At 39.5% G+C, this 12446-nt stretch overlaps 1 protein-coding gene across 1 annotated transcript in view; it reads right to left on the reverse strand.

Moving 5' to 3' along the window:
* dars1 (aspartyl-tRNA synthetase 1) overlaps positions 1 to 12446 on the reverse strand; it is a 31983-nt gene that overhangs the window by 9745 nt on the left and 9792 nt on the right. Inside the window, exons 7-10 of the mRNA XM_044365794.1 lie at positions 7370 to 7472; positions 6625 to 6705; positions 3975 to 4034; positions 865 to 976 (exon numbers count right to left, since the gene is read on the reverse strand). Coding sequence (XP_044221729.1) covers positions 865 to 976; positions 3975 to 4034; positions 6625 to 6705; positions 7370 to 7472 — 356 coding nt within the window. The remainder of the gene's footprint in view (positions 1 to 864; positions 977 to 3974; positions 4035 to 6624; positions 6706 to 7369; positions 7473 to 12446) is intronic.

A 12446-nucleotide genomic window follows, 5' to 3' on the forward strand; every position in this document is an offset into this window, starting at 1 on the left:
TACAGGCCATTAAGAGATCCTTTCCTAATGTTCTCTCTCTTTGAAAACAAAGTATATTTAAATCTTTATGTGAAGCTAATATGAGGCCTCAGGTGTCCACATTAGTTACATCAAGTGGATATTATCAAAAGTAATTTTGGTACAGAAAAACCCATGTCCTTCCTAAAACCTAATCCTTTGTACAATGACTTTTTTTTTTAGCTGAACGATGAAAACGTTTTTCAAAAGGTAAAATCTATGTGTGTAGAATACCAAGTCATCAGACACTGCAGATACTATGTAAGAAAAAGCTCAAACAGCTTCTCAATTCTGAATGTTGGTGAGAAGATTTCTGTTTAAACTTTAAGTTTGTCTTTTTTTCTAGTCTTCACTTCCTTCTATAAGCAGGATGAAGTCTGTTGGGAACAAGATTAAGGAAAGTCTTCTCTGTCAAATTAGAAGGGCATTGCAGAAATGTGAAAGTAGAGGAACTGATGGGTGAACTGGTCGATGCATCAAAATTCCCAGTGTGCTGGATTAAAATCCTGATTGGTTTAAAACAACGAAAACTCAAATACCTCCTTGTCCATTGTCTGCTTGAACGTAGATGTGCGTGCGGAACGTAAAGTGTGGTTTAGTTAGTCACTGACACTGTCTTGTGAACTTTAAGATTGGTTCCTGATTTAAAATGCAGACATGAAAAATGAACAACTCCTACAGGAAGTCAAATCTAGTAACTGTCACATGGTGACTCACAGTAAACCTTTGGGTGATATATATGGAAACAAGTTTGCTACTACTGAAGATCTTATCGAAAATTATTCAACACGCTAGTCTTAGTGTTCCCATGGGGCAAGAGCAATATGACAGAGAATGTGTTTGTACCTGATATGATTTTAGGAGTCTGGATCTCCACAAAGCCCTTGTTGGTGAGGGTGTCTCTGAAGAGCTGGCACACTCCCGACTGCAAGCGAAAGATGGCCTGGCTTGTGGTTGTCTTTGGGAGGACACACACACACACACACACAAAGACAAACACACAACCACACATGGCAGCATTACCAAAATGAGAGTGATTCACTGGATTTATTATACAATCGTAACAGATGTGTGAAAACAAGAGTGCCAATTTCTGATCATGCAGCTCTTCTCTACACAAAGGGTGACACATTAATTTGTTGGCAAGGGCGAGACATACATTTAAACCCAGCGAGGGCCTGCAGAACTTTAAACCTATCATTATGAATCTAAATACTGAAACCAAGGCAGGGAGTAAAGCTGCTCAAAGTAAATCAGGAGATTACTGTGAAGTATCAAACGTAAAGCCCAAAAACCCCCCAAAACTGCAACAGTTAGGCGACAGAGCATAACTGTGTCAAAACGTAAGAAACACTCCCTTAAATGGACTGACTCATCTCAAATGACCACAGGATTTCTTCAAAGGAGCTTTACCGTTTTTTCAGGGTGATAATGTCTAAATACTGGCAAGCTCATTAATCTGCAGACAGGGTTGTCTGGCTAAAACAGAATCTTCTCCTTCGTTTCCAATATGAATACTTAACAGCTGCCAAAACCTATAAAAAGCAGTGAACCAAATTCTACCCTAAATACTCTTATGACTCATTTGTGTCACACATCACACAGTGGGCTGTGCCACATGTTTAAACCTGGGAAACCCACCCTGTGCAGGACCACATTACAAAAAGCATTAAATGCACTGAAGAGCACTTCCTGTTTATAACACTTCTCTAGTGTGTGGGTATCAATGTGGGAGGTTGGTTAGTGCAAGTTTCTCCTCACGTTGGTAGTTTATCTGATGGTGGTGTCCTCACAACATGGAGCCTCAGAAAAACACACCCGAACATGGACCTCTGTGTGGGAAACATTACTGGCTTGAAACCACACTGCGGTGGTGATCTACCACAGTCTGGTTTCATAGCTTAGATGAAAGTTTAAATACTTCTCAGGGTTTGTTCATGGGCCACATAATTAATAGAAATTTTAGAATTTATGGCCTACTGCGATTGTCAAATTGCAGGAGGCGAGGTATTTGTTAACAGCATAATGTGTCAAAATACCATTTTAAATTAAATATTATTGTGCTGCAGAGATGTTCTGGCCTACACATCATATTCTCCAGACTTAAAAAAAACATCTTTGTTTAGTACAGATCCCCACAAAAAAAAAAAATCACACCATAATCACCAAAATCCATCAGCCCTACTCATGGGCCCACCTTTGTTCTTCCTTTTATTTATTTAGCCAGTAGATATTTGTATTACATTCTGTGGTATTACATGTCAAGCCTCTCTGCATTTGTTGTTTGTATTTGTTTGATGTACTATAAGTCGGTAACATGAGTGATATGGCAGTGTTATGCAAGAATTTTACACCAATGTCATAACTGAGTAAGTCAAGCACAACAAAATGAATACATGGCAAACTGAAGGATACTGATGCTCATATATCATACATGTCTATAATACTGAGGTAACAGCAGCACTACTAACAGAGGATTTATTGTGAGTCTACTCAACACCAGAAAAACTAGTCAGGAGGATCACAGGCGACTAAAAAACTGCCAAATGACTCATACAAACTAAATTAAAATGAACAAAGCAAACTTTTCCACTGTGTTCCGAGTGAGAAGCCCCTTATAATCCAGACAGGGATTATGGACTGCAACTTCATGATTTTTTATGGAAGCATGGCTTAACAGCAGCGTCCCCAATAGCGCTGTTGAGCTACCGGGGTGCAACATCCTCAGGGCAGCTATATCAGCTAATGACTCCGGTAAGACCGAAGAGGGTGTGGGGGGGGACGGACTGTGCATTTATGTTAACAAAGCTTGGTGCACAGACAACACCATTATTGAGAGGCACCGCTCTGCTGACCTAGAATATCTCATAGTTAAGTGTAGACCTTTCTATCTGCCCAGAGATTTTACATCTACTGTTGTGACCGCAGCATAAATCAGGATGATAATGCTAAGCTTGCTATGAAGGTGTTGCGGGCTGCCACTCGAAAAACAACAGACTACACACCCAGCCAAATCAAAGCAGTCTAGTTCTTATATCGTGTTGGGGGGAGGGGGTGTTTTAGGCACGCCCAACAAATCACGAACAAAGAAATGGTGAAAAACAGCTTAGATGTCTAACTCCACAATTCAGTACTACATAGCTCATAGTTTTTTTTTCACATGTTTTCAGCAATTACTTTCTAACATGTATAATGTGTTTCAAAAGCAATCTCTGATTTTCCTTTACACAGACTTTAAGGATGGCCAAGTTGAAAGGGGACTTCTTTAGAACTATATTATTGGAGAAGGTTTATGGTCCCCTTTTGGAGTGTCTGTCTGCCTGCCTATGTGGCAAACGCTTTATAGCTTCTCTGGGCTCTAAACTGTCCATGAGCTCCGAGTGTCTTGTTACAGAAACAGGTGTTGTTGCTCGGTACTGTGGTGTGATGTTCGCGCCTTCCTGCATGTGGCATCATGCATTGTGGGAGGAAAAGATAAAAAAAAACAATGTGGCACTTTGCGGCTTACTGCTGCTCGCATAGGTGTAGCATATCTGCCACACAGGGCAAGATAGCGTCAGCACACTAAATCACAGACTTTCCTTTTATAAGTTTCGAGCAGTAGTGGTTTGCATTTTGACATACTTGGCTTATAAGGTTGTCTGCTTTCACTTTCTTGTAAAAAAGAGCTTTAAATTTCCCTTGCAATTTGACTTTTTAAATGTAAAGGAAGTTAATCTGCAAACATGAAAGGTGCTTCATACTGTAGGTTTCTGATTATTTCATCTATTAAACGGCACATACCTAAAAATAGGTATTGCTTCAAATATCTGAACTAGGAGCTTTTCCCCATCATGCCAGACAACTATACAAGCCTCCAACATCAACATGTCACTTGTGAGATTAGATATATCAGGACAAATCGAGACAAATACTCTGCAGGCTTTGTCTCGTATTCAGGGTTGGTAGCAACTTACCCTGAGATCAATCACCCTGTTGTCAAGCTTGGTGTCCTGGTTGACTGTGGCTCTGCCTTCCTGAGGGCAAACAAAAAAACATGATCAAAACACCAAAAAACCCTCCAACTATGAAATATTCAACAATGTCAGTGTTCAGCTCCTTTTCTTTTCACAGGGGAGTTTGTGTAACCTGATGTGTCAGATGTGTTTGTTACACAGAACCATTTGAGAAGTTGCCCATGGAAACTATTTGGAAAAAGGGCAGACACTTTCAAAAAAAGTACTTGGCAGTTGATTGGATGGACCGTGTGTCTATCACCGTCTCACCTCGTGAGGCAGCTGGATTCACAATCGGTCTGAATCACCGGTGGTTCGGACATGAGCGCGTAACTTGAAACCTGACAAGAGGGGTTCTTGTGTGATCCTGTGATGTAGTGATCTTGTGAATCCAGCTGTCTCGCAAGGTAAGTTTTTGTGGGAAGTGATGTGTAAATGCTTTTTTAGAGGGTTTTCCAACCTCATAAGAAAGAAAATATACAAAAACATGCAATATTTGTCATTTTTAGCATGAAAATCCTAGCTCAAATATCAGCTGTAGCTCTAAAGACAAAGACAAAACTGGTCCACGTGTTATTATTAATGATAAAAATAAAAAAACACTGAGCACTGCACTAATACTGTGATCATATAGCTTAAACACCAACAAGTGAAAAAATGTGGTTGCTTTGTTCCATACAGCAACTATTATTGGGTAAAACTGCAACAAAAGCCATCTGCAATGAGAGATATCAGGGCAATAAGAGAGAAAAGAAAAGAAAAGAAAAGAAAAAAAAAAAACTAAAACAAATGAAAGAGTAAATGTTTCATCATGGGAGGAACCACAGCTTCCAGGGTCGTGGATGTCAGGCTTCCTCAGAGGGCTGGCTGGGGGTTTGAGCTAATAGCCTGTGTAGCCACATCCTGCTCCCAAAAGCCCCACGCAGAGGGACAAAAGGTTAGATGGGCAGACAGTCGCATAGACAGGGCTGTTAAGCCCCGTTACTCTTGGGAAGGCAGGTGCTGCTCCAAGTGTGTGACTGACATGTTGAATACTGGCAGAAAACACCTGGGACGCTGCTGCAGCTGCAGAGATAGGCTTACTGGATAAACAAAGACGGGCTCTCAGCTGTCTCTGGCATGGTGCGACCCATATATTTATTTGCTCATAATATTACATATAAATTAGTAATATAACATTAAATATTGGATATGATGGAACCACAGCTACACTGCATCCATTATACATTATTTAACAGCGTTAATCTATTAATAGAAACAAACTCAGATTCAGAACTCAAACAAATTCAGATTCTTTAGATTTTGTTTCCCAAAATGCAGCCCAATAACTGCCAGCGAGGTGCAGCTAGTTCTGCTAACCCGTTTAGCGTTAGTGTTGTTAACTTGTTTGACAAGATACTATGTCTGCTGAAGTAGCTATTAGCACAGAATTAGGGTAATTTAATTGTTATACAATTTTGGATAATAGATACTGTATCAAAATGTATAAAACTGAATTGAAAAGAAATCAGGAATCAAACTATATACTGTTAACATGCAGCATCCACAAAATGTAAGAGCCAGAAATGACAACCTACACTGTGAGTGGGAAAAAAATAATGGATTATTGAATGCATCACAATTCTCTCAAATAATTGCGACAAGTGCAACAGCGTTGATTCACAAAACTCCTTAATTGGAATTCAGAGGACTCTGTAAGCCCTGGCTGCCGGCTCTTATGAAAGCACATTTTGCATGAAAAGGGAGGGAATCAAACGAGGTGAGATTATAGACTGAACGTGATGAATGTGATATTAATTAGTGTGAGCCACTTTGCTCTTGATCTTGTTTAGTTTAACCGAGTTTAATTATCCAATCCCTGATTCTGCCAAAAACACACGTCTCTGTTCTCGTTAGACAAAATCTTCATTCAGTGAAGGATGAAGTTTGTTCCCTTTGTGGATATGCTACAATTCTGCTTTTCACATTAAGTGTAGAGATAAATTAAGGCCTACATTTTTTAATTATGTTGTTGTCATTGCACAGTCAGATCAAACCTATCCAGTACTGTCACGCATAATGTAAGTGTGAGTCTTAGACGGTGGACTCACATACAACGTTCCTGTTTCTCACACTGAGAAGTTGTTGTCAGAATTTTTTTTTTAAATTAAAGCAAAGTTTGGAGCACAGAGAAGTCTGTCTGAGACTGAGCTGTCTTACTGGTGCCACAAGCACCTGAAAGTAAAGAGCGTCACCTTGAGAATATACCACACTCGGAGGTTCACACTGTTCCGTTTAAAGCGCTGACACCCTTAAATTGTTGGTGGTTAGATTTTTCTTTTGTTCAGCTAAAAACGCAGAACTTTGGGATGACATGAGGCAATATTTTGTTATGAAAATACTGCATTATGGATTCTTAAGAGTGCCTTAATCACCTACCTAATGCAGCTAAGCTGTTCTACAATCATCAGAGTGAAATTGCAGTGCATTGCTTCATTGAAAAACAACACATAAGATCAGCCTTGGGTGTCAGCCAATATTTCACATTTGCACAGTGGAGAGAATGGCACTGAGGTGTCGGGTGAAGTATGCCTTTCATGCCCCTCTCATCTATCCCTACATTTGTCCTCACCTCTTCCCCATCTGCATCGGGCCTGACAGCGTCATCCAACTGCAGGGGGAGACGAGGCTCTGCCTGGCTGATGACGAAAATCTGTTAAAAGGAGAAAAAAAAAGGAGCATTGAAGTTCAAGGTGTGACAAGCCACAAACGTTTCCATTTAATGTAGAGAAAATGGAAAGTACCCACACTCCACATACAGGCCAAAAAAGTTAAAGTGAAATGACACCGACAGCATTTTCTGTTAACACCTCCTCTGTGTGTGAATTATTGACAACGTGCTATTGGGTTTTATGTGTACAGGTGGTGGATGCTAAATCATAACACCTCTATAATCTAATGTAATCCACTCAGCCCTGCGATACCTGTTGTTTTGGTTTTTTTTGAGACGCATTATATTCTTTGCATTATATTCTTCCTGATGTTTTCTCACCCACCTGTCGAATTGTGTGTATGCTCTAAAATAAAAGCAACCAATATCATGCATCAATTACAACATAAACAACTGATGGCCATGTGACATGCGGCACTGTGTGAATAGTTTAAAATGAGAGTATACTACCTGTCTGACTTACACAATCAAGCACATCTGTGTGTTTTATGCATGTCAGTGCTTAGTGCATTACTGTGTGTGGTAGTTTAAATACTTGCATGCTAAGACACTGTGGTGGTTTCTGTGTGAATAATTATTTAGGTGTGTAGAGGAGACTGTGTGTGTGTGTGTTTGTTTGATGGCTGGTTTGAAAAAGTGTGCCCACCCTCTCGATGTGAAGCTCGACGTCCTGCTGGGAGCAGCTCTCGATCTTCTGCTCTACTTTCCTCACCACCGCCTCCACATCAACGATGCTTTCCTTGGTGATACTGGTGGAGACAGTTGGAGGGTTAACAATCTATGTAACACTTATGAAACAAAACACATCTGTGTAGGGAGCGTGAGAACAATATTTCCAATAAAGTGTAAGTGATACTTGCAGACGTGTGTTTTCATATTCGACGTGTGATGTGCAGGGGTAGTGATTTTGGTTGGGTGGTGGGTTGCAAGGCTTTTTTTTTTTTTTAAATCTCCTCACACCTTCAAACTTCGACTGCTGCAATGACATTTGCTAACTGGGTGAGAAAGGGCTAGTTGAGAAGCCGCAAGAGCTATCGGAACCATAGTCACCTTTTACTGTTCAACACAGATGTATTTCACTTTTGTTAGGCTCAAATCAACAGGCTGCAGAGGTGTGAAAAGAGATTCATAAATCTGAAGTTAGACAAATCTGTTCACCTTGCTGGGGGGAAAGGGATAAAAATAAAAAAAAAATCACATCCAAATTGTACTCACTTCAAAATTAATTGGAGAATCCTAAATGATTTCTATCACATTATTTTTCAAAAGAAGCTGATTTCACTTTTTGCTTTTCAAAAAAAGTGTCAAGTGGCATCACACTGTGATTTAGTATAAAGGCCCAAACGGTTAATTAAATGTGGGCTGTGCTATTAAAACCAGCACCAGCTAATTTCAATGCAGATGACAATATACTGTATATCACAGTAATGTGCATCATCATAGTTCATTTGCATTTTTTTTTTTTTTTTTTTTTACAAATTTGAATAACTTTCAATGAGTCCATTAGTCATTTTTTTTATTAGTCACAAAGGTAAACAGTAAACAGAAGCTGAAAGGGGATTGTTTAGCTTCGAGACTGTTGATTAGCATGTTGTTGCAAAAGTGTTACATCATATTGAGAGCTCCTGGGAAGTACCCAAGACTACTACAAAAACAGCTTGATACAGTAGGGGGAGAAAGTGTAAGAATTTCCCCAACAAACAAATCAAAGTTGACCACAGCCTGTGAGAGGAATCCATTTTCAGTTTTGTTTCTCGGGATTTTAAAAACAAGGCACAGTCTTTTTACACAGGTTCTTCACTGGAAAAAAAAACAGCATCATCAGAGATATGAAGAACAACACACACTGTCATGTGGTGCGAGGCCAGATGGGAAACCTGCTGTAATCCTTCACTCCTCCTCATTAAAAAGCATTAATGAGGGACAGAACACTGGGGTACCGCTGTCCCTTCGGCCCCATGACAGCTGCTGCCATAGTCCTTCCCCTCTAGTAGGAGATCAGTTAGATAAATAAATCCCCGCATTAATAACTTCCTCTGCGGGGCCCAGAGGCTGGCGACAGCACATTCAGGACACACTGAGGAGAGCAGACTGATTAACTCGAGACTGAGAGTTGACACTATCACATGGAGATGAGAAATGCTACTCGGGGAGAAAAGAGGAGAAGGACCAATTTAATACTAAATCTGTGCCCCAGGTACAAAAACGCTGACTGGTTTGTGCAGCTTTGCTTACAAAATGGGTTTAAATTGGGTCCAATACTGGTTAGATTTGGTATAAAATTGTGAAAATGGGCAACTTAAGCAACTTTAGGATTACTAGAGATACTCTGGTAACTGTTACCATACTCTAATTACCATAGAATTACTCTAGGAATACTATACTAAACTTGTTTCTTTGAATTTATCAGACATGAGCTGACAAAACTGTTACAGAGTGCCAAAATTGTAACAATCTTAACATATTGGTACTTTGGCCATCAAAAACACAAGTGGCCACTAATAATGCTTCACAAGATTTTCACATGTATGGATGTTTTCAGTCCTCGAAGCCCACAAACAACAAGTACCAGCGGTAAGATTAAACAAAACCACCCTCGGAAGCTGAGATCTCTCTTAAACTTTCAACACTTCTGACCAGTTCTGACTGCAAAAAATAAAAGATCCGGATGACGCCACGGCTGCAAAACAACAGGCTGTGCTTTCAGCGGGCATTGTTCTTGAAGACTTGATGAGTGAAGTATTACATGTAGTAGGGCAATTACTAATGAAATCAGTGAAAGTTAGTTTACCCAAATTACATCCAGTTTAAAGACAGCCCTTCCTGCAAAGAGATGTTGCTGATGAATTTTTGAAATGTTATTTTAGAAATGAAGTGAGCAGAAATCTCAGTGACTAATATCTCAAAAATCACAGAAAATAAAACCCAAAGTAGCTGCATGGCTACATACAACAAGTGATAAGTGGGGAAGTATGTTTTTTTTTTTTTAATATGGTGAACTGACCCTTTAGAGCACTTTCAGTAGGTCTAGTACTCCATACTACAGCTCAGCTCTCTTTGGCAATCAAAGGTCTAACATACCGCACCACAATAGGATTATTTTAAACAAGTGTGATCCAAATCAGCAAGTCTTCAAGACACCCTGACTGGATCAGAGGACTCAACATAAAATTAAACTTGCAAAATTCACACAACACAACACTCAGACAGGATTATTGTTATCCTTTAACACACCTCTCACAGGATTTCTGCAGGTTTCACAAGGATTAAAATTGACTTTTTTAAAAGACTGTTTTAGACAAACATAGAATGCAATTTAATAATCGTTTCACAATCATACAGGTCAAAGTATGATGGAAAACGAGACCATGATCTACTTTCATCAGCAATCCCACTTTTAGTTTCTAGATAACGTCTCCCAACGGCCCACGATCAGATGCATTTCATAACCAATATTACTGACTACAGCAGAATATAATTAAAACTTTAAGACTTATTAACTAAGGCTTTTTTTTGAGGAAATGAAATTAAAGGGTTTTTATGCTTTTTCAAGACATGCAGAGATAACGCTCCCGGTTTCAGAGACCGAATCGGCCACAGTTCTCTTCTATTTTACATTCAGCGCTTCTGAGGTACTTGAACGGAGTAAAAGGTTGCAGAGCCTGAAGATCACTTAATTAAACTGTGCGAGTGAGAGGAGGATGACTTGGACATACAATATGTGAAAGGAGATTTCCCCAGCAATGTCATCACTGCCCTCAGTGTGATTATGAGAGGATTTACTTGTAATCCAGGGTCTTACTTTGCTTGTCAATCATCACGCCAAAGTGTCTGAAATAAGACATGAGCCAGAAAAGCCAAAGAAAGTGAGAGTGCCACTTGTTTTTAAAGATTTTAATATAAAAAAAAAACACATAATATTTGGATCCTAACAGCATCCCCTTGGAAACTTTTTAAATTGCAGCGTGACTTTGCGAGTGTTTGAAGTACTACCATGTCGTCTTGGTAACCGCGTCATCCCTTTCACTGGCTCTGTTGTTAAGTAGCAAAGTGTCACACAATAGCCTAACTGCCAACCACAACAATGCAGAACCAGATTGAGGAAGCACTGCACATAAATGAAATCATCTGACCGTTACAAAAATATATTGAAATGTAAGTGATGTCCTAAACACATGAAAGAACAACTTCCTGTGTGACATGCATTCAACTTTCTACAATATTAAACAAAATACAATTTGAAATCATTGGTCTTTATGATTTTTGTGAAGCTACAAAGCACAACAAGAAGTGTTTTTCAAATCCTGGCACCCCTGCCCTGCACGTTTTAGATGTTTCCTTCTTCCAACGCGCCTGATTCAAATGATCGACTTGTCATCGAGCTCTGCGGAAGCCTGATAACGACCCATTCATTTCAACCAGGTGTATTGGAGCAGTGAAAACATCTAAAACATGCAGGGCAGGGGTGCCCCATGACCGGGATTGAAAAACGCTGCGTTACAAGATGACATAAACTGAAACTGAATCTCAATGACAGCTGGGACCAGGTCAGCTGAGTGGCTGAGAGGAACTATGGTGCGATCAGGGGATTTTGACACGTTCTAACAGACTGAGGTCAGTCTGTTCAAGCGACGGAGGTCGACTAAGGTCTGAGCAGCATTGACCTTCCTCTCATTAGAAAAATGGCACTATTGTTTGAGTTTAGCTTCCTGTAAATCTCAACGTACTGCAACTACCTGCCAAGAGACTCCTTGGATCTCATTTATGAAACATGAATGAGTGTAACATAGTAATTTATGCATTGGGGTATTCATTAAATATCTAGTAGCTCCAACTTGTTTACATCTGACTCAGGCAGGTGTGTACATAAACTCCATCGTTCTTTTATGTTTTATAGTTAATCTGGTGATACTGAATACACAGTATGGTCTTGCTTTCTTTAAGTATTTCATAAAATAAAGAAATAATGGGTTTGTTGTAGAGAATAATAACTGTTCAATGTTCATAAGACTATAACAGACTATTTTGCCGCCAAAATGCTGCTGAGTCCCACATGGTCTGGAGAGAGGAACCTGGAGAGAGAAACTAGTGCTGTTGTCAATGCTCAGTCATAACTGGCATTATGGTCTGGTTTATGAGGTCACTGCCTAGATCAACAAATTTCCCCATTTCTGTTTGAGACTATTTTAATTGTCTGTGACTTGTTGTTCAGTTAACAGTTTTCAACCACAGTTTCTTCAAACTTTCTGTATGATTCTCTGGAAGGCTGAAACAGCATACAGTTGTTCTGTATTCTCGGTCCACATGGTAGTAATTTCTGAGGCTTGTTTTAAAACAGTACTGCTGCAATCTCTGAATTGCCCAAGTTCTTTATTATCCAATGTCTAACTGTCATTTTGGTCTGGCGGTTGTAGGTGTTGTCCTTTTCCTTATTTAGCAACGTCTGAGGCTGTGCAATTTATCTAATTCAAGGTAATTAAGGGCGTAAAAACATGCTTCTCCACTTGCAAACGCATGGAATTTGTCAAACAATGAAAACATCATTGTTTGATGAATGTACTGTATGTTTTTCAGTAAATTACGACAAGGCTACTTTTTTTATGTGGATTTACGCTTAAAAACGCACAATCATTTTCATTCCTCCTGAGATTATCAGTCTTCCCACTTTAGCCCTTTTAATAAAGTGCATATCCGCTGATATTCATGTTCATTCATAGACTACT

Source organism: Thunnus albacares, chromosome 11 (assembly GCF_914725855.1).
Source record: "Thunnus albacares chromosome 11, fThuAlb1.1, whole genome shotgun sequence".
NCBI classification, from domain to species: Eukaryota; Metazoa; Chordata; class Actinopteri; order Scombriformes; family Scombridae; genus Thunnus; species Thunnus albacares.